Consider the following 22,693-nt stretch of genomic DNA (forward strand, 5'->3'; position numbering starts at 1 on the left):
AAAAGGGCTGAAATTTTACTGCTTTTGAGAAGTTTATGCTACCATTTGGAACTGATGTCCATTGAAGAATTGTTTGAGCTCCTCCTCTCTTACATTCGCACGTGTAAACGAAATATGACGTAAAGCCTAATTGTGCACCAAGCATGCGCCTCTTTCATATTGCGATTTATATACATATGTAAATGTTTATTACTTTTCAATATTTAATTTTATGTATTTTATATATAGAATATCTGCATATATTTTTTTAAACACTTTTCGTAAGCGAACAAGCACAACGGAAGAAGCCGGGGACGTATTCTACAAGTTCCAAGCGAGAAACTAATACTCTCTCTGATGATATATACATATGTATGTATCTTTTGTTTATTATCTATCTATGAATTCCATAGTGCAAATGCTCTGCTGCTCGAGAGAGACTGCAATTACTCACTTTTTTATGGTTTTCAAGAATTTCGCACATTTCGTCAAAGTTGTATGATTTTCTTGATAAACTTTGAGCTCACACGCTTAGAAATTGATGATGACGAATATTTGATAAAGGTAAATAACTGCGCACATCACGCGTTATCATTTGTTTATACCATAAAATACACCATAAGGTTGTTTTTCGGACAGTTGTTGCTTGTTTTTCAAATTAGCAAAATTTGCTGATAAGCGGCGCCATTTGCGCCTTCTGTGTGCTTCGAAACATTGCATTAGACCAAAAATTTATTCAACTAACATTTCATTTTTGTAGTTGTGCAAAATATTACTAATATACACAAATAATATGGAAGAATGTTCCACTGTCGACTATTCACGGCCGCATATAAGCCCAGTTGTGTTTTTTATGATCCAGTATTGGAATTAAAATTAAGAATTACTATTTTTTTGTACACATTTGTACGAAATTTTATTGTTTGATCTGATATTTATTTAAATTACTTTTTTCATCTCTGTACTGGATTTACATATGGTGAAAATATTATAATTGAATGCTTCAATGTATTTGTGGTTATGTTCATAATATTTCTTATTTGTAATATAATGTATAGCTTCTTGCTTTGACGTTTGCATTCGGGAAACTTACGTTTAGCATACAGAGGCAATAAAATTGTTTCACATTGGTATATTGACATTTTATTATGATTATTAAATTTTAATAAATACGATTTATTTGATAGAGCTTCTGCTTCTGTCTAAAAATATGTAGCGTTACATCATTGCAATTTGTATATATTTAATTTATCATTTAGTTTTTCAAAATTTCGAACAATTTTTTTTTTTTTGGGATACGCGTACAAATTATGTAGGATTGACAACATATACTTGTATACTATAGAACCTCTCACAGACGCGCCACATCATTTTACATCACACAAATTGAAATTAACATTTCTCTAACAGCAAATACAAAAATGTTGATAGACAAATTACATTAAAACGGTTGTTGACACGTGTGAAGAGAACTTGAATTGGGATATTTCTTTTCATATTCCGGTTAATTTTAGACAACTAAAACTAAACTATATTAATTAGTAGTTAAGAGGAACGCAAGATCACGCTTGTTTTGGTGATTTGCATACACTTTTAGCTAAATTGCCTTCACATTTTCCTCTTTTTGTAATTATTTGCAATTGATTTCTCTCATGTGCACACACATGAGAGAAGGAAAAAGCCAATTAAAATGAAAATAATTAAATTAACAACTAATAATTACGCAACTTTACACTTTTTAGCACACGGTGGCTGTGTTAGCTGATCAGCACCGGCGTCTAGTCAATTGATCTGCAGCGGCTTTGCCTGTTCCCACGTGAAACCGTCACGTCCAAAGTGTCCATAAGTGCTTGTGCGCTGGTAGATTGGCTGTCTGAGTTTCAAGTCTCTGCAAAATTGCAAATACAAAACGTTATTAATGAATAACACACGCAATATTAACAAGCAATGCCCAATGCCAACTTACTTGACAATCATGCCCGGTCGCAAATCGAAATTACGCTTAACAATATCGAGCAGTTCTTTTTGTGACTTGTGAGAGGTGCCATAATCGAAGACGGTAATTGAAAGTGGCTCTGCCAAGCCTATGGCGTACGAGACCTGCACCAAGCAACGTCTGCAAAGTCCGGCTTTTACCAGCGATTTGGCTACCCAACGCGCAGCATATGCGGCCGATCTGTCCACTTTAGTAAAGTCTTTGCCCGAAAAGGCACCACCGCCATGTGCGCCCCAACCACCATAAGTGTCGACGATAATTTTGCGTCCGGTCAAACCGGCATCGCCCATCGGTCCGCCAATTACGAAAAGTCCGCACGGATTTATGTGCACAATTGTGTTCTCATCGAAATATTTGGCTGGAATGACTTCTTTGATGACCTTATTCATGACTTCTTTGCGCAAGTCCTCCAAAGCGATCTTCTCCGAATGCTGCATGGAGACGACAATGGTGTGCACGCGCTTGGGCACAGCGGCACCCTGGTTGAAGAGGTACTCGCATGTGACCTGTGTCTTAGAATCGGGACGTGCCCAACTGAACTCCCCCGAACGACGAAGCTCCGCCAATTTCTCGTTCAATTTGTGTGCCAACACCACAGTTAAGGGCATGCATTCCTCGGTCTCATCGGTGGCATAGCCAAACATGATACCCTACAAAAATTTTCAATACTCTATAAGTACAAATCCTTGAAATATTAACAAAAACACATGCAAGAAACAGAAAGCAGAAAGCCTACAGGTGCTAGTTAACAAAGGCAACATAAACAGTTAGAGTGTTAGTAGAAGTGCAACTAAGTAAACAACAATAAGTACAAAGCATAATGAGTATATGAGAATATGAACTAAGAAGCTTTATAAGAAGTCAGAGATTCGAAATTTTGATTGAGTGAGTAAAATTTGGCCCATTACAACGAATTTTGCTTTAATTGAGTGTTGAATTTCGGTTTAGAAGTACGAATTAGCATTATTTTACAACTTGGAAATGGTTTGCGAAATTTACGATTCTACAAAATAAAATACAAACACCGAGTCCGTGCACCAATGCCAATAGTATGTGTATGTGAAGCACGTTCTAATGCATGAATATCAAGAATTTCCATACAAATTTTTCTTGGAAAATTATGCGCAATAAAACTACTTCATACATAAGTATGTAATTCGAGCTTCAAATGTATTAGAATATCTTTGTCTGTGAATGTGTATGTGTTTTGCGCGCGATTATGCTGATGACGTCGCAATAAAATAATAATGCACTACGATTTAAATAAGTTTTTCTTTTAGCAAAAAATACGAATAAAAATTTATGCGAAAAAACCAAACACGTTCAATTACATTTGTTAAAGTACATAAGAGAAAATAAAGGATAAGCAACAGAAACGCATTGAGATTATTCGTAAACACGTTCACACCTGGTCTCCGGCACCGATTTCTTCATCGGCACGATTTATATGCACTCCAGCTGCGATTTCCGGCGATTGTTGGTCCAATGCTAACAAAACGTTGCACGTTTTATAGTCAAAGCCTGGATTTTCATTTAACGGGTATTTTGATTTTGTAAAAAAGTACGATATTTTTGAAACGAAAAAAGAGAAATGCACACAAAATAGAAATAGTTGATTTTATGATGTTTTTTGCGATTTCTTAGTTATGCAATCAACAAGGCAGAGATTTCAATATATAAATGGGGCACTTGAGGGCATTTTTTAGAAGGATGTGAGCAGGTTTCGTATAATTACAGTTAATCAAACATTTTATTAACTACGCTGTAGTTGGCGATTCAAGCAATTAGTCTTAACCGTTTTTTCATCGACATTTTTTAATTTTTGTATGCACAGTTAGTGGGCGTCATTTACTTAATTGAAATCTGCGCCTGGTGATAGCATTTTCTTCAGTTACTATATATGTATACAGTTATAGAGATAAATTCGTAGGAGATAAGTAATAAGATACAAAATTGTATGTATGGATATTTCCGGCGAGTTGGACAACACAACATCAACCCAGATCAAAGCAAACCACTTTGAAAGTTCGTGAAATGAATGTAGACCCCGTATACTAGGCATGCGCTTTATCATTTCATTTTAGAATGAGTGAGAAACCATGAGCGGATTTGGTGCACCCCTGTGGACACTGTGGCAACGTCACAGCGCACACCGTGCTTTTGCACTGGCTGCGTATTTTAACCTTCAGTTATGCTAAATAGTTTTAGTCTCTTTGACATGCATTACTCTTTGACGCAAATTTCACTTTGCACAACATTTTTTTGGCTATCGTTAAAATTTCTCTTTCTTCTATTTGGTCAATTTAAATTATGAGCAGTATGTATGATAGGCCAGCCAGTTAAACAACAACAAAACAAATTCCGTTTTTTGTAAGAAATTTAGTTAAATTCCAATACCTGATCACCAGCGCCTACGTCTTCTTCTTCGCGATCGACATGTACGCCGTTGGCAATATCGGGTGATTGTTGCTCGATTGCAACAAGTAAATTACATGTTTTCCAATCGAAACCTTGAGAATTTTACAATGAATGGAATTTCGTTTAATATCATTGGGTCCAAGTGGGAGTTTAACCATTATATAACGCGTGTGCGTGTGATTTTTTTTATTTGAGCCACTGAAATTTTGCAGTTTCTATAACTCAAGCGTTAACTTACCTTTCGATGAGTCGTCGTAGCCAATGTGTTTGACTGTTTCACGCACGACCTTTTGGTAGTCGATCACGGCCTGCGATGTAATTTCGCCGCACAGCAGAATCATGCCGGTCTTGGCGACGGTTTCTGCAAAATTCAAAGGCAAATAAGCGCCGATTAGATTGTGTTCAAACTCAATCGTAAATATATATAAACAAAAGCGGTTATTTGCATTCGAGTATTTGGGTTTCGCATTAATACCGTAAATATTTATGAATTGTCTTGGTGTCGGGTAATAAAATTACAAACCCATAACAAAATCCAACTTTAGAGCAAGTTGTTTTTTTTTCAACTCTATTTACAATATATCCTCGCTTCCTATTGCATACAAATCAACAAAGAATAAAAATTAATTATAGTTGTACAAATGTAGCAGTGCTGTACATATAAACTATGGGTTAAAATTGGTTTGCGGCCATTATGTTTATTTTCGTGTTGACATGGCGAGACTTTTGCGCACGCGTTGACTTTGCGTCACCACAAATAGAGCAATAGCTTAACGATGACGAAGGGAACGCCGCTGGAAACCTTGCATATGATTCCGATTCGGATTATCAAGAACTAATAGAGCTTCTCGCACAGCCATTTGTGCTGCTTTATTTACTTAACAAAAAAATTGTCATGCTACAAGCAAGTTCTCCTACAAATCAGTCACTATCGCAGGTTTCACTTCTTTATTTGTTTATAAACCCGTAATAACAAATAAATGCGAGAGGGCACTTAGTAAAAGGAAAAAGTAGTGAAATCAATTAGGTTAGTGTCTTCAGGCCCGAAAAACTATAAAAATTTATAATATGCGCTTTGTCAAGGAAATGCTAAATGGAAATTTATTTATTTTTTTTTTATTTTAAAATGAATATCAGCTGCAATACCTCGTATGTCAATGCAATATCACTAACATAATCTAACAATGTTCGGATATTATTTTTCGAATTAAACGCAGATGCTGCTTTAGTACATAGAAACCCTTAAACTTGTCATAACTGTCAATTGCAACAATTCTCATGAATAAGAAGTAAGTTAGAAAATACTAATACATTACCACATGCTACTTTTGCGTTGGGATCCTGCGACAAGTGTGCATCCAAAATAGCGTCACTGATTTGATCACACATTTTATCTAAAAATAGAAAAAAAGAACAGTGGAAATAGTGAAAATATGTGTACTTAGTGTATATCATTTGTGTATAGGTACTGTATTTAGTAAATAAGAAAATATGCACAATATTTCTATACATATTGAGGTTAGAATAAACATCAAAGAATAGGAAATATTAATATAGATCTTGTATATAAGCACACATAAATTAAAACATACTGCAAATTAAAAAATAACTCTTAGTATATAAATAGTTATTTAACTTAAGTATATTAAAATAATGTTGCTTGTGCTCCAATACATAGTGATCGTCTTGTTGTTGCTGTTCTATAAGCAAAAGCGTGGGCGCTCTGTTTATGCATAAGAGCTAACGCCTCCAAAATAGAGAAAAAAACAATATTTTTGCAAAATTAATGCCAATTCCCCTATAATTATTCATATATAAATCGAAACCTTCCAGATGCATTTGCATTATTTGTTGCCAACTCAATTTTGTGTTTGATCAAACAAAAAACACTAAAAAATCAAAGTGTATTGCATAAAATGCAATAAATTCGCCTCTAAGTTGCTTTTACCACAATATTTATGTACACATAAATTATGGTGGAAGCATGTGCATAGCGGTCAAAATTAATGACGTCGATATTCGGTCACACGCGCATTTCAATCGCCTGGTTACATATACATATATGCACCAAACATTTATCTGTGCACAGAGAAAATGGCCAAGGAAAATAAAATTTAGCCAAAATATAATTAAACGCTCGGTCAGCGAAATTCAATGCCAAAGTGTCTATGCAGCATAAATTGAAGATGTGTATAGATATTCACAAAAGCGACAAAAAGAAAATATATGCATGTACGTGTGCACACAGAGTGCAATTCGTGCGATCCTGTTCGAGGCGCGGAGTATATTCTCGCGTATCAAATTAGGCGCGTGCAGCGTCGAATCGGCACAAGTGTGTGATTCGACACCGTCGCCGTATAGTATGACGCTCATACATTATATATTAAATATCTGAAAAATATTATTCAGCAATATTCATAAAAACTTTGTATTAATAATTATTCCAGAGTTTGCAACTTTCAGCGCCAGACATTTTAGGTTTTCAACAAAGCAGTAGAAAACATTATTACACAATGCGGACAATATTATATTGCATATCCATGCATATGCATCGTATATATTTGCAAAGTATCGATTTACGGAGATTTTATTGCGGCGCCGTGAAATATTATATGTTAATACAGTCATAAACAACTTTCTGTTGGTAAATTTAATAAATAATAATAATTATATAATAATTTATATACATAGATATTCTTTTTTTTTCTTCTAATGGTTTTTATTCCTTAATTTTGCGCTCTAATTCTATATTGTCATAATTAAGTTTACATCTTAATAATCAATGTTATAATTAAGTAGATACGACAGTTATGTCTAAGCTTTTATTTTAATTATTATAAGTAAATAATATTAATTAATCTAAATCAATTTCAATTGATAAGGAAAATCCAGATTAATTTGGTTGTAATTTCCGTTTTCTATTGATTTGCGTTTTAAATTTTCACGCTTTCATAATGCAATTTCAGAGAATCCCTATTTATAGCGTATTTTCCGGAGTAAAATGTGATTAGTTCTACTGGTAATACCGGATTGTGAATATTTTAAATAACAAATAGAGTGTACTGTACTATTAGGGTATTTTCTACACTGCGAACATTAGCTATTGAATAATAACTTGTATACATATGTATGTATGTGTTTATAAAAAAAAAAGTCACTTTTAAAGCGCAAAATGCTGTGGTAACCTCAATTTTTGTGATCATCGAGTTTTTAATCAGTTGGAAGAAACTTATTCCCTTATCAGCTCTACTTCCCCTATTTCTGGTTTACATAATATATACAAATGTGTATGCTTAGAACTAATGATACATCGAAAACAGCTGAGATACGGAAAGTATCATCAACTGACGACAGAAGGCATTAAACTACATCAGCTAATCATTGGTGAGCCAACTGAGAATATTCCAACCACGTGGTTTCTGTGTAAAGACAAAGCTTATAAGCTTGGCATACATATGTAGTTTGATTTTACTAAAAAAACGACGGAAGCCAGGCCGACTAGGCTGGTCGATGGCGCCGTTTTCAGAATCTTGGTCTTTATACAGATTTAATCAGAAAATTCTAAAATATATTGCGATATATGTACATATGTATAATCAAAATCTATAAAGAGCCACGCTGAAGGGTAAAAAGAAATAATAAAACATAAACTATAATGAGCGCGCAATAAACAGACAATCGATGGGGTTTTTGGGAGCATTCAATGAGCAATATACCAAGAAGTAAGCAAAGAATAGCGAGAGTGTTTCGTTTAAATGTGCTTATGCATGAGCACCTTGATGATATTGAAATGTCAGAGAGCACTGAGAGGGAGCCATAGGCTGCGGGAGCTTTGGCCAAGCACATGGTGCGCATGAATAACACAAACACGCTTTTATTATTCTTTCAATATACATATATTCGCATGACCAGCTGTTGAAAATGCAATCTTATGTTAATTCACGTGGGTATTAAAGTACCGAAGATGTAAACAAATATCAAAGATAAAAATATGTAATCTTATATGCATTTGCTTGGCGACGTCAAAACCATTGACAACAAATTTCATCTGTAAAAACAGTCTTTGTATAGAATCTACTAGAGACATTCATCAGCAAGCAACTACCTGGTCACCCTAAATGTGAATATTCTTGGGAGTTAAATTTGCGTTTGTGTGCGCCGCAAAACACGCGTTCTCGGCAATACGAAACACATAACACAAGGGAAACAAAAACTCTCGCAGCTGCAAGAATTATACTAAAGAAATATAAAAATCATCAAACAAATACATATTTTTAGTTCAAATGACAAAATATAAATTGCGTTCGATGGCCGATAGTTTTACTATGAAAAAAACGCACGTTTCATTTTTGCTCCATCAAAATTACATTCAAGAACATACTGTTCATGAAATGCCGCAGGTAATAAAATAAATGTAAGGGCTGTCGCGGGGTATTGTAATGTAATACAGCCGAGGACCACGTTAAAGAACATACAGCGCGGTTAAACCTGCGAATATGTACTCGATATTCTAGAGAAGAATGAGACGCCGCCATTTTGTAGGTGCTCCATGTGAGCGGCGGAGAAAAATAAATTAAGACAGGACAAACATTAAAAACTGCTAATTATCTATGGAAATTTCACAAGTAATTTTAGCTTTAGAAACGTTTGTGTTATGGCAATTTATGGTTACTTGTGACGCAATCAAATCAGATCTAGTGTCCCAATAGCAGATGCATCCCAATTTATCATTTACCTGCATAGCATATGTACATCGTCCAATTTTTGTTAGAGGGTAGAAACTGCATACACAAAAACGGCTCATTATGCACATTCTTACATAGAAAGCAACTTAAATATATTTACACTTAACATTTCACAATAATTCAATTATTTTCAAATATAATAATACTTACCGGGATGTCCCTCGCCTACTGATTCGGAAGTGAAAAGGAATGTCTGTCCATCCTCCATGTCATAGGAATCGGTTGTCTTTCCATTGCAGCCATTGGAGTGACCATTTGTCGCAGCTGATGTTAGTGGCATCTTGTTAGGTCCAAGTAATTTTTTACGATTGTATGAGAGGAAATGCTGTTGAAGATTAACAAATGATGAAAATCTTGTTGTTTTTGCAGTTGTAAAAGGCAGGTAGAAATAAATTGATTTTTCGCAAAGGAAGAAGTGATTTTGTATTGGAATGAATTTGGTTGAACAGGCAGCGGAGGAGCCAGTGCGAAATGCCGATGTCAAATTTGCACTAAGCTTTTGAAAAAATATTTTGTAAAATAAAATCTGCTGCCCTCCGTATTTATTTATGTAACACAGTATTTTGCGTGAATTCGCCGTGGAGAATCCCAAATTTACACTAAGTTGGCACACCGTATAATCACTTGGCTGTTTCCTAAGTTTATCGTATTTTCTATTGAACCTTTATTTTTGACTGCCTGTTTTTAGGTAGTTGACTGCTTACTTTTAGTCGGTTGTCACACACACACAATTCTACAACACAAAAATGCGATCAATTCGGCCAGAAGCAGAAAACACGTCCGCACTTCTTGACGGTTGGGTAGAAAAAGAGCGATACCTATTTGCCACTCTCAGAATTTATATAGCAAAAAGCAGACCATCAACAGCAGGAGCGGAGACGACGGCAGCAATGTTCGTTATCGCTACTAATCCGAATGCTGCTGTTGGCTACGAAGCAGAATGCAAAGACTTGCCGGCGGAGGTTAAAAGTTGTATATGTAATTTCCCTTGATGATAGCTATCCGCATTTAATCATCTACTTTGTTTTTATTCGTGCTTTTCGTCGGTTGTCACTTTTCTTGGTTTTCTTCCAGCAAAAGCAAAAATACAAAATTGCCCAAACAAAATATGTTGAAGATGTCAAGTTTCCTTTTCCTACTTAAACACGATAATTGTAAAATCGACTTTTCCGATTCCTTTTCTGCAGAGTTGCAAATATTTGGCATTAAAGTCATATTTCGTATTGGTATTAAAGTCAAATTTTCGCTATTCCCAGTAAAATTTTGCTCTTAAAATATTGAAAAAGCTATAAACTATTAATTTTTATATGAAAATCATGCAATTAAATTTTATATGTTTTTAATAATCAAAATGTTTGATTTAGAGTAATAAAAAACAAATTTCAGCCAAATTTTATCACCAATCCTTACTTCTACTTTTCAAAACTTGTGAATATCACAAAGAGAATAATGGATTCAATAAGAATTCGGAGTTTTACACACATCCGATTATTTTTACTTCATAAATCATAATCAAATGAGATTTGGAGTTTTAAAAAAATCCGGTTGTTTCTATTTCACGAAGTCGGATGTCGTTTCAAATGAAAATTCGAATTTTACACAGATCTATTAATTTCAATTTTATTGTTTTTATTGTTTAGTTTGTAGCTTTAATATTTGTATTTCTTATTCCAAAACGAAATATTTCGCCATAAAAAATATACATAACATTTCACTTTTACTTTCTTCTTCCATTGTCTTCGAAAAATCAATCCATGTGTTTATTTGAAACTTTTGACATCAACTTACTCTGAGTTAGCTCCTAAACAGACTGAAGCGTAATGCTTATCATTCTATCATTTATATACTGTTCCTTTAATTATATATGAATCTTAATAGAAATTATCAGTTCTCTCCGAATTTAAATTAGAATTGTACTTTTTTATTAACAAACGGATCTTTAATGTATGTTCTTTATGGATTGATAAGCCTGGTTCCAATTTTTATTAATAATGATACCGAGGCGTTACGGCTTTGTGGCCGAAGTTCTCTGTGAGCTTATGATTTGAATTAAATATAATCTAGCCAAAGGGAACAACTGTTAGTTTTTAGATAGATTATTTATATTTTTTATTTTAAATATTTGATATTGGCCGTCAATTGACGAGTGCTTAACGACAAGACATTCTTCGACGTCGCAAAACGAACATGTGGCCTACCGAATCATATTCATAGATTTCCTTTTCTTCGTTATGGAGTACTGTTAATGCTATCTGGTTGATGATTAAAATACCTACAAATGTCATTTTCTTAAGCAAACCTATTGTTGAAAATGAGAAAAAAAATTCGTGAATTAAAAGACTTTTAGGTAATACGTAATATTATGTATCTCCGGAAATGAGGTATTTTTGTAAAAAAAAATCCAGTACAATAAAATTTAATGACTTTCATAAATATGACTTTGTTTACATCACAATTAATTTAGTGCGCTTTGAATTTACGTATTTCCTCATAAAAAATATTATTTGCTTTTACTTATTGATCTTATTACAGTCTTTCTGAGTAATGAAAACATCTTTGCTTAATTTGAAGATTTCTGATAAGTAAAGCTCTTAAGTTCAAAGATCACGCATATGCACTCTTAAGTCTATTGTGCAAATTATATGTATATTGTTTAAGTAAACAGAAACATCTCATTATTGAGTATTATCATACATCAGAATATTTCTTATCTCAAACTATGTATTCAGAGATCTTTAAAATTTGACATCTTTGTGAACTTCCTTTGAAGGGGCGCGAGCGCGGATGTTATTCAAAGTTGTAATAGATGAATGACAGAAACGTGAGCGATTGAATGTTCTGATTTCTGTTAAAACATTTTTGAAAACAAATGACTTTTATAATTGGGGTTCAAGAAATATGGAAATATAAATTCCATATTTTCATAGTTACGTTTTCCTGTTATCAGTGCACGTAGACTATTAATCAAAAATAGAAATATAAGATCTTGAAACCATGTATCAGTACATTTAAAATTTAAATGAATTCATATAATCGTATTGTCTATGTTATCAGTCAATGCTTGGCACGTTTTTGCCAAAGGAATGTTCCGAACATTTTCCACAAAATTCAATGAGTTTATTATAATTTCATTTTATTTTGCAATGCATATTTCTATTTTATATGTTGTTGATGTTTTCGTTTCGCACGAACGGGCATCAATAATCGGAATTTGCCAATTATTGCAAGAAACTTAACTTTGATTCCTACTCGAGCCATTGGATGATACTGGCTTGTCACAAAATGTCGAAAACTGATGAACATATACCAATTAATTATATTTTTGAAAAAGAAAACTATTTTCAAAATCACATATTAATATTGAAGTATTATAAAACCTAAATAATTTATGTACTTACATATATAAACGGCAATCGGTAAATTAAGCGCAAATTATCGAAGTTTCAGTTATCGAATGGAAAAGTGAATTGTTACTAATTTAAAAATAAAATTGTGAAATTATGGCTCTTGATAAAAATAACAAATTAAACATTTATGCAGCATACATTTACAATCGACTGTCGTGTCCAACGACGAACGATTGGTAAACAAATTGTGAAAAGCGAACAGAACTACACAGGTGATTATATTGTGGAAATATGAAGTGACGTGTTTGCTTTGTTGTTGTGACAGAAAAGTGGTGGACAGAGGAATTTTCTTGAATATTGCAACTTTTCTGAAAAATTCTTACAATAAATAAAGTTAAATTTATTTGATGGCAAAGACTGAAGGATAAAAAGTGTGAATCAATTGCAGATTTCGAAAAAATCTTGAACAATGGTCAAGCAAAAGCGTATTGTCTATATACTCACGCTTGCGATTTGTGCTTTATTGTGCAGTGTGATTGCAGACACAAGTGATACCAATGGCATCGAGAAATCAGCAATCAATAACAGCTCAGTAAATAATACAATATCTTCAGTCGAATCAGTCTCCGTTCAAAATACATCATCCAGTCAGAATGCAGCTGGTAGCAATGGCGCACAAAGTATCTCCACTACAGACGTGCAGAATGCTATGAAAATAAATACTACAACTAACCAACTAAATATTCCAACTACAAATGCAACTAAGGATCCAGTAATAGATGGTACAAATGCTACCAAGGAAATTCAAACAAACAAGACAACCACTGCATCAGTAACTCCTGCAAATGTTACGCAAAATGTGACAATACCTACCGCTGATCCGCCACTACCAGATCAGCATGCTGTTGAGCAAGAACATAATTCTTCTTTGTCCATTTTCTTCGTAATCTGCGTTATAATGCTTGGAATTTTGCTGATACATTCAATGCTGCAGACGGGATTCCAATATTTACCGGAAAGTATTGTTGTAGTGTTTCTGGGCGCACTTATTGGGCTTTTACTCAAGGTTATGTCGGGCGAAAATGCTAGTTGGCAGCGCGAAGAAGTTTTTTCCCCAACAGGATTCTTTCTGGTTCTACTACCGCCGATCATATTTGAATCTGGCTATAATTTGCATAAGGGCAACTTTTTCCAAAATATTGGCTCCATATTAGTATTCGCAATATTTGGCACAACAATCTCGGCATTGGTTATAGGAGCTGGTTGTTATCTGCTAGGAGTAGCAGAGGTCGCATATAGGTGAGCAATTACGGAATAATAGAACTAATGAGCAAAAATACGTATGTATGTATATGGTGAAAGTGTACATATGTGTATATGTTTAAAAGTGATAATTTTTTAATTAACTGAATCATACATTTATTAAAATAAATGACCCTAATCAATTTATTTCTTAGGCTGGACTTTTCCGAATCATTCGCCTTCGGCTCGTTGATATCAGCGGTGGACCCAGTAGCAACTGTTGCCATATTTCACGCCTTGGACGTAGATCCAATACTAAACATGTTGGTGTTTGGTGAAAGCATTTTGAATGACGCCATCTCTATTGTACTGACCACCTCAATTACACAGTCGGCTAACACACCCGCGAATACGCAAGCAACAACTGGTCAGGCAATCTTTGCAGCGCTTAAAACGTTTTGCGAAATGTTCTTCGCTTCTGCCGGCATCGGTGTAATTTTCGCGCTCATATCGGCTCTACTATTAAAACATGTGGATCTGCGCAAACACCCATCACTGGAATTCGCTATGATGTTGATGTTCACCTATGCGCCCTATGTATTAGCGGAGGGCATACATCTGAGCGGAATTATGGCCATACTATTTTGCGGCATTGTGATGTCTCACTACACACATTTCAATCTTTCCACCGTCACACAGATAACAATGCAACAAACAATGCGTACGCTGTCTTTCATCGCTGAGACCTGCGTTTTCGCATACCTGGGCTTAGCAATATTCTCTTTCAAACATCAAGTAGAGCTATCCTTTGTGATTTGGTCGATTGTGTTGTGCTTAATAGGACGAGCATGTAACATATTTCCATTAGCATTTCTAGTTAACAAATTTCGGGAGCATAAAATCACCAACAAAATGCAGTTCATCATGTGGTTCTCCGGCTTACGCGGTGCCATTTCATATGCGCTCTCCTTACATCTGGATCTGCCAAACGACGAGACGCGCCGTGTGCTCATCACCACGACACTAATAATTGTGCTCTTCACAACACTGTTCTTCGGTGGATCCACCATGCCGTTACTAAAATATCTCAAGCCTGGCAAAAAACGTCGCTCACGCTCCGGACGTAACGCAAATTCTGCAACTGTAGCACGAAGAAGCGCCTCGCGTTCACGAAAACGTTCCAAATCGATTTCCTTATCGAAGACACGTGAATGGGGACAAGCTATTGATTCAGAGCACTTGTCCGAGTTGACAGAGGAAGAAGATGTGTCATTCGCTCAAACGCGCGTCGGTGGATTCGGTCGCATGGACCGCAAATTCTTTATACCATTCTTTACACGTCGCTTCAACAGTCAAGAACTACATGAGTGCAAATCACAAATGGCTGATTTGACCAACAAATGGTATCAAGCGATACGCATCAGTCCACTGGATTCGGACGAATCGGACGAGGAACTCGGCATGTCGGCGAGCACGAGTCAGAGCACATTGAGTGCGCCTCGCACCTAGGTCCTACGATAGCAAAGCACATGTGAACTTATGTGCATAGTGCCGTTAATATGGGAGAAGTCAGGAAATTACACATACATATTTGCCAAATGAAAGCTGGGATTTTTCGTCTAGCTCAATGTCAAAGAGCTAGTAATTTAGGAGTCTGGGGATAATATTTCATTTCTTATACAATTTATTAAATAACTGTTGATTTTGCATGCAGAGCTTTTTGAAGGCTCAAACGAAAGGTGGCGGGTTTAAAAATTGGCTAAGATTATTTTTTCTGTTACTGATTTTATTTACAAACTTACATATATATTTGTACGATATGAGTGAGCTGTGCTAAGCATAACAAATTTTCGCTTTCCAAACGCTAACTTAAACTAAACTTAAGTTATAAACTTTCCAGTATTTTTATGTCGCAATTAGCGTATCCATTTGCTTTAACCTAATGATCAAATGCTTCAAGCTAACAGGCCTGTTCCTGACTAAACTGTACGCAGAATTGTATTTAAGCTTGAATGCAGCCATGTTCAAACTTAAAAACGTGCCCTTATTTAAGTGAATGTTCCGAATCTGTGTCATTCGTCGCATATTTTTCGTGCACTAATTTTTTAAGCGCAAAGTTCTCACCAAAGAACACTAGTAATGTAATTATATACAAAAGTGAATGTATTTAAAATGTTTTTAACAATAACATGTGTATATATATTTTGTGATTTTTTGCAACTCAAGTGAATCGAAAACCAAAAAGTGTAGTCTAATACATTAAATGCATATTGTAAATGACTAATCAAGCATAGCCAGAATTAAGAGCAAATAAATGTGATAAACACTACCAAACGTCTTTAATTTTTAAGAAATACGCGCTATAGTGGGTCTGATGGGCCGTTTCATACGGCACATCGCACCATAACCGAAGGGCATTGTCGCACGTGTGCTGAAGTAGAAGACGCCCTTCTTCGGCACAGCCGGATCGCCGCCCATGAATGCACTGGCGTGGCACCAGCGCGCGCCGCAGCCGCATTTCGAGTTTTCGATGCTGTCATAATTCTTGCACTTGATCGCGCCAAAAGCCGACGGATTCTGCAAGGACTCCACGAAGTAGTATAAAGCGCCAAAATGATCACAAGTGAAGTCCGGCTCCATTGTGGTCACATTGGGACAATGTGGTTGACCCAAGCCCCAGTTGGGGTAGAAAGAGGCGTGTGCTAGGTTGTCGGCGGGGAAACCAAACAACGCTATGTCGGTTTGTATGGACTCCACATAGACGGCATCGGTTGGTGCGAGTCGCCATTTCGCGTCCAATGTGCGATGTACGGGCCCAGAAGAGTCTAGTGCGTAGATGACACCGTATTTATCGGGTTGCAGTAACTTGCCCGCCATGCCAGCGATGTGGCAGCCAGCGCTGTGTCCTATTAAATACATGGCATTGTAGGGAACGGCAGTTTGGTTGTGTAGGAAACGTGTGAACTCGTTGAGCTTGTGTGCGATTTCGGAAATTTCCACAACAACGCGAAAATAATTTATGTCCAACGAGTAATCCGACCAGTCAACTAAGATCACGTTGTAATCGCCCTTTGCGAGGTACGCATCTTTAATGGCGGCATTCGAGCAAGTCGTGGTTTGGCCGTTCCAACCATGAATGGATAACCTAAGAGAAAATAAAATAAATAAAATGCAGTTCGGAGGTTCAAGTTCACAAAATGATTCATTAACCAGTGTATTTGCATTGCTTACGTAAATTCAACTCACCTGACTGGCCAAGTGGCATTAAAGTTCGAGGTCAACAGCCGGTTTCGGTCGCCAGTTAACAGTACTTGTCGTTTGTGTGGATTCCGTCGTGTAAACAGATCGTATCGCAATTGTTTTTGTCGCGGACGTGATCCTGGATCGATTATTTGACGTGCCTCTTTCGAAACAAGTCCCGCTATTAATTCTACTGTAAAAGGCTCGCAATAACCCAACTGGTTTTGAAATGCATTCTTTGGCGTGTTTTCGTTGAGGGCTAGCGGCGGTTGAACAGTGAGTCATCCCGATGCAACAGCACGTAACGGAGTTTCGAAGATAAGTGTGGAAAAATTAAAGTATAAATCATTAGCACTTAAATACACTTGAATACCGTAAAGGCGTATAATTGAAATATGTTATTTCATTACAGCGGGGCATTGGCGATAATCTTTGTACAATTCGTCGCCACGACCCTTAAAATACAACTTTTTGCTAAAAGAAATTACAAATGGTTAACAAAGGATACAAATTTGGAGCAGTCGACTGGTAGATAGTGTCATTTAGTCTATCCATTACGTATCCTTAGCACAAGAGTCAAGAAGAATCACTGTTGTGCAGCTAAGTACGCCAGTTCTTTGTGATGCCACCAACTCCTAATTATGGCTCAACGGGACCGACGTAAATCGATGAAGTTCTGAAAGCCTGCCACAAATTTACGGTGACATCTCGCACTCAGTCTGTCAACCGGAAGTTGCCGAATGAATGCTTGGTATTAAGTCCACCGGATGTACGGATATCCTAACATCCGGTATTAGGAAGGTAATGGGAGGGTTGAAACAAGTTAACTTCTGTTGGCGTCAAATTGCACATTCAGGGGTGTGTGTTCAACTAAAAGAACTGAGTACTTATATTCCATACACGAACAAAGCAAAGATCTGACAATGTTCCGATAATTTTTTTTTTGCGATGCTTTGCCCATTTAAGAGGGTATTCTGGTCAAGAAATTTAGAACAATCGAGTTTTTTGCGTATTTTAAAGGTTGGAGCTTAAAAAATATGCCCTTAAACTTGAACTGAGACACTTATATTCCGTACACGGTCAAAAAAATGATCAGAAAATGTTTCGAAAATTTCTTTTTTGGGCTGCCTTGCCCATTTAAGGGGTATTCTGGTTTAGAAACTTGGAAATACTCAATGTTTTTTGTATATTATATGTTAGACCTACAAAAAGATTTTTAAAAATTCGAATTATTCGAATTTACAATAACGATTTTTCTCGAAACTACTTTTTTTTGAGTTGGTTGACATGATATCTCAAGTTCTACTTAACCAATTGCTTTCAAATTGGATAATATCTTTGTTATGAATCCGTCTACAGCGCCTTCGTCGGATTTTGGAAAATTTTAATTCTAAGTATTTTTAAAAAATTTTGAAAGGTCAAAAAAGGGAGAATTTTTTTTTCAATTGTGAGTTTTTTCCTTTAGGAAAGGACAATATGATAGCGAAATTTGTGCCAATGAAGCATATTTTCAATTTTTTCTTTTAGATCACTACAAGGGTTGGCATCATGTCAACCAGGATGATCTGTTTTTTTCAGCCCTCACTTCACGGGGATTTAATTTGAAAATTTTTTTATTTGTTTTTATTTTCTCTAAATGTCAATAAAATTCATTTAAAAAATGGATAGAAAAATGTTTTTAAATTTTTTTAGTTTGAAAATTGAATTAGTTTGAAAAATACTCCGTGCAAGATTTAAGGGGTTACATAGGTTTACGGGTTTCAAAAAATCGATTTATTTACTGTTTTATTACATTTTAAAATACCTCTAGAATATTGTCCTAAATTTTCAAGTTGATCCGAGTAATAGTTTCGGAGATACAGCCTTGAGAACTTGTGCGCTCGAGGCTAGCTAGGCTAAGTGCATCATCTTTAAACGCGTTTTTCTCGAAACTTTGTTTTTGAAGTCGGTTGGCAATGCTGATTTTACCCGAGGAAATCTATGTAACTCCTTAAGAATCGCACTCATAATTCGAGAGAATATAAAAATCACTTAATATGTGAGTCTACACCACTTTCACTTGTTGGACCACTTTCAAAATTTTTTTAATTAAATAAATATCTTCTGATTATTTTTATTTTATTTGACTTCTAAAAGCTATCACCAACCCCATACTTTAGTAGTTAATTCTTTATTATTTTAAAGTAAACTGCTAAGATATTAATTAGTTCCTAACACAAATAATGAGCAGCTGCTCTTTTACAGATTGTTTTTTTTTGTATTTCTACTATGAATTACTTCGCATCCTGAGCTCCTTGGCTCCATGTAAAATTCAAAATTTATTTTTGTATCACCAGTTCTTTTCCACCATACTAACCGAGTACACCGGCGCAGTAAATCGCGTAAAAAAGTAGAAACTTCATACTCGACACATAAGAAAATACAATTCTTCAACTTCGTGCTATAATTATTTAGAAGCCAAGTAATTCTTAAAATTCTTGTGTTCCGTTAAGACGCCTCACGCACTCTCAACCGACGATGTCCTGCACGCTACTGACCACAGACAACATAAGTCTGCACTATTTTAAATTAAACTCGACGCGACTCGGATGCAGGTCTGATCGGTGTGCAGGAGTAGTGAAGCGTCACAACTCGCATTTCAGAACAAGTTTAATTGTTTTTAATATCCGCTTTTTATCGATGCGACAATGAGCGGCTATAAGCTGTCATTTAGTACTTACATACATATATGTTTGTATGTATTTGTATGTATTCGTAATTGATTTGTTTATCTTTTAATTTGGTCAGCTTGATTACTTCCAGTACACACCTTCTTTTGTCTGGTTTTCAAATATTCAAGGAGTTCGAAAATAAAAAGTATTTTTTGAAGTAATCTGCGTAAGCTTATGCGGGTCCTTGTTAACGTCCGCCATTATGGAAAGAAAAGTTACATGTCACTGTGTATGTACAGGCTGATTTTAGTGTTAACAGGTCAATTGTAAGGTCTCCGGGCAATCATTGTAAAACTAATTTTGTGGAACATACATAGTTCCCTTGAAGAGTGATTAACTGATTGGAGCTTTTCGACACCATTTTGTGGTACGATTTGTCCTTTGCTCCACCTCCTCTTTTCGCCGTTCACCACTTCATTCGATGGAAATTTCTTCCCCGCGAGCATTCTTTTGAGATCTGAGAATAGAAAATAGTCGGTGGAGGCCAGAATACGGTGGATGCGGAAGTAATTTGAAGCCAAATTCATGGGTTTTTTGCAATCGTATCTTATGACACGGTCCAATGGCTTGGTGAACCGGTACTTTTTTTCTTCAAATGCGCCCGTTTTTCGGTGGTTTCATCCTTCAAATGGTCCAATAACGATATTTAATAGTTGCCGTTGTTGTCAATGCACATCGCAAAATACAGACGCAATAACCTTGCCAGCCGACTCTCGTGTTCATCGTTTGCAGTTGCCTTCGTGTGACTGTCGATTGGACTTCGGAGTGGAATTATGGAGCCATGTGTCATCTATTGTCACATATCGATGCAAAAAGTCGGATTTATTATGCTTGGACAACTCCAAACTCACAAACTAATGTTCCGACAGTTGTCAATGCCTTTTGAAGGCTTTGAAGGGCTGCTTAAAAACTCTATGGATTTCATTCTAGCAGCACCATCTATGTGTCAGGCCGGGAACTTTTCAATTGACCTGTTTTATAGGAATTTTCGACAGACGGACGAAGTAAAGAAAACTAAGGACTAAATTATTTCAATAAATTTATTGTGTTTTAGTTTATAAAATAATTCTTAACCCTAAAAAGACACTCTTTATATGTAGCACTCCAGCATTAGCTTGCATTTTACTTAAAGCTACTTTTGTTCTTTTCTTTCCAGGTGAGTGCCAGTGTAATTTTCCATTTGCAGATATATATATATGTACAAACATGTAGAATATATAAACCATGTGTGAATATACGCCGATGGCTTCCTTATTACACGCATTGCCTTTGGAACTCGCTATCTTGTTTTGAGTTCACAATGTGGAAACGTCGAAGTGGGAGAAATCGCTTCAGGCACTAACATTGCATGCTTGAGATTTATAAATATGTAAATACATATGTACGTACAAGTAAGTACATTTAAGTGTTGTTGTTGTCTGTAGAGGTTAACATCGGCATGATGTCCTTGGAGCATTTATGAGGCGCATAAAATATAAGAAATATGAGTTAAGGGCACGTGTTGCCCGCAAATTACTTATCGAGTCTCAATTTCAAGTCGTTGGACCAGTTTTTGTAGTTCATGTCATGACAAAGTGCACTACAAACTATGTTTTTTACTGGGTTTTAAGAATTTTTATTAATCTGTGAAAAATGTGCTATTCATTTGTGAACTTAAATGTTTTTAAAATAATTTCTGCGAATCAACCGAGATTTCCGGTTGAACGATTTGAATTTCGTCAAATTAACGGTAGTCGCGAACAAGCGCATATTCTCCAAGCGCTGCCTATTGTGAATAGTTCGAAATCAAAGCTTTTTCAAATGCCAAAGCACAAAGTTGTATTGTTGATATATTACTCCGCGCCTACAGTGGTGGCTAAATAATTGGGCGTGGAGTTTAAAAATGATAAAAAACAATTACTACATACTTTTGTTCATCAGTTGCTAATGCTGATACTCACAATGCTACTTCGGACTGCGTAGGCAATTGAGAAGAACTCTCTCTCTTCAAGAACAAAAACCAAACTCTATAAGTCACTCATTATGCCCCTCCTGCTATATGGTGCAGAGGCATGGACGTTGACAACATTTCATGCCGTTCCCACGACAGTCGGGTCTAAGTAACCCAAACGGATGCGGATTTTTATCCGGCCAAGGGCTGTCAACCCGGCAATATGCATCGAAATTACTTCAGGATTTTTTTCTGTCGCTACAACAACAACAACGTTACGAGTTTTCGAGATAAAGGTTCTGCGGAAGATATATGGTCCTTTGCGCATTGGCCACGGAACACGGACAGGAACGATGAGCTGTATGAAATATACGACTACGCTTACTAGGTCATATTGTCCGAATGGACGAAAACACTCCAGCTCTGAAAGTATTCCACGCAGTACCCGCCGGGGAAGCAGTGGAAGAGAAAGACATCCACTCTGTTGGAAAGACCAGATGAAGAAGAAGCTGGCTTCGCCTAGAATCTGCAATTGACGCTAAGCAGCGAAATGGAAGAACGACTGGCTCGGCTATAACTGCGTAAGCGGTGTCTTCGCCAATAAAGAAGGAGTATTGAAAAAAATTCTTTATTCCAAAACTTGAAAATTATATCTCGAAAACCTGTGTAAAGTTTATGTTGTTCGCGAGAAATTTTGACATCCGACTTTCGAATACAGCTTCGAGAAAAACGAATACATATGTGTATAGCTGATCGACTCGAGCGCGCAACTTTTTAAGGCTAGTTCTATGAAATACCTTTGGATCGTACGTCCATGTGGTAAAATATACTTATACAAGTACATTACGCTTTGGTGTGCGAAGAAAACAGGAAACAAGAAGAACTTTTCTGTCCTTTGGATCGACACTAATCACGCAATCGCTTCAAGAGCTGTCATTTCATCCAGAAAACAACGGTTTGGTGTGGTTTGTAAGGAGTTAGAAACATCGGTCCCTATCACTTCAAATACGATGCCGGTGAGAATGTAAACGTCAATGATAACCGACCATTAGATGCCTGAAATTGAAGCTCGTGATCTCAGCGAC

General features: G+C 36.1%; 3 protein-coding genes across 5 annotated transcripts; 1 reads left to right on the plus strand and 2 right to left on the minus strand.

The window, feature by feature from the left end:
* Positions 1–862: 862 nt before the first annotated feature.
* On the minus strand, positions 863–10,968 carry LOC126754269 (S-adenosylmethionine synthase). 3 transcript variants are annotated; one of them, XM_050466300.1, is made up of 7 exons: positions 10,927–10,968; positions 9,289–9,463; positions 5,710–5,787; positions 4,632–4,754; positions 3,384–3,496; positions 1,946–2,625; positions 863–1,867 (listed from the first exon to the last, which is right to left on the minus strand). In XM_050466300.1, the coding sequence occupies exons 2-7, from the start codon at positions 9,416–9,418 to the stop codon at positions 1,762–1,764; spliced, it is 1,230 nt and encodes a 409-aa protein (XP_050322257.1). In that variant the 5' UTR covers positions 9,419–9,463; positions 10,927–10,968; the 3' UTR covers positions 863–1,761. The 3 variants fall into 3 exon arrangements, with proteins under 3 accessions (XP_050322257.1, XP_050322256.1, XP_050322255.1); XM_050466299.1 differs by lacking the exons at positions 3,384–3,496; positions 10,927–10,968 and adding exons at positions 4,373–4,485; positions 9,843–10,217; XM_050466298.1 differs by lacking the exon at positions 10,927–10,968 and adding an exon at positions 9,843–10,210.
* A 1,791-nt stretch (positions 10,969–12,759) lies between these two features.
* Positions 12,760–16,061, plus strand: LOC126754263 (sodium/hydrogen exchanger 8). The gene is made up of 2 exons (XM_050466287.1): positions 12,760–13,784; positions 13,943–16,061. The coding sequence occupies exons 1-2, from the start codon at positions 12,955–12,957 to the stop codon at positions 15,234–15,236; spliced, it is 2,124 nt and encodes a 707-aa protein (XP_050322244.1). The 5' UTR covers positions 12,760–12,954; the 3' UTR covers positions 15,237–16,061.
* Positions 16,062–16,070: 9 nt separating this feature from the next.
* LOC126752822 (phospholipase A1 VesT1.02-like) lies at positions 16,071–17,245 on the minus strand (the record flags this gene model as incomplete). The annotated part of the gene is made up of 2 exons (XM_050463811.1): positions 16,071–16,872; positions 16,974–17,245. Coding segments are annotated over 2 exons (1,071 nt in total), but the record flags the coding sequence as incomplete, so codon positions are not given.
* Positions 17,246–22,693: the final 5,448 nt, after the last annotated feature.

Source organism: Bactrocera neohumeralis, chromosome 3, assembly GCF_024586455.1.
Source record: "Bactrocera neohumeralis isolate Rockhampton chromosome 3, APGP_CSIRO_Bneo_wtdbg2-racon-allhic-juicebox.fasta_v2, whole genome shotgun sequence".
NCBI classification, from domain to species: domain Eukaryota; kingdom Metazoa; phylum Arthropoda; class Insecta; order Diptera; family Tephritidae; genus Bactrocera; species Bactrocera neohumeralis.

Coding starts and splice junctions, on each gene's coding strand:
- LOC126754269 (XM_050466300.1), bottom strand. CDS start 9,418: ATGCCACTAACATCAGCTGCGACAAATGGTCACTCCAATGGCTGCAAT. Junction 5,788..9,288: donor AGTAGGCGAGGGACATCCCG/GTAAGTATTATT, acceptor TTCTATTTTTAG/ATAAAATGTGTGATCAAATC. Junction 1,868..1,945: donor CGACCGGGCATGATTGTCAA/GTAAGTTGGCAT, acceptor GCAATTTTGCAG/AGACTTGAAACTCAGACAGC.
- LOC126754263 (XM_050466287.1), top strand. CDS start 12,955: ATGGTCAAGCAAAAGCGTATTGTCTATATACTCACGCTTGCGATTTGT. Junction 13,785..13,942: donor GTAGCAGAGGTCGCATATAG/GTGAGCAATTAC, acceptor TTTATTTCTTAG/GCTGGACTTTTCCGAATCAT.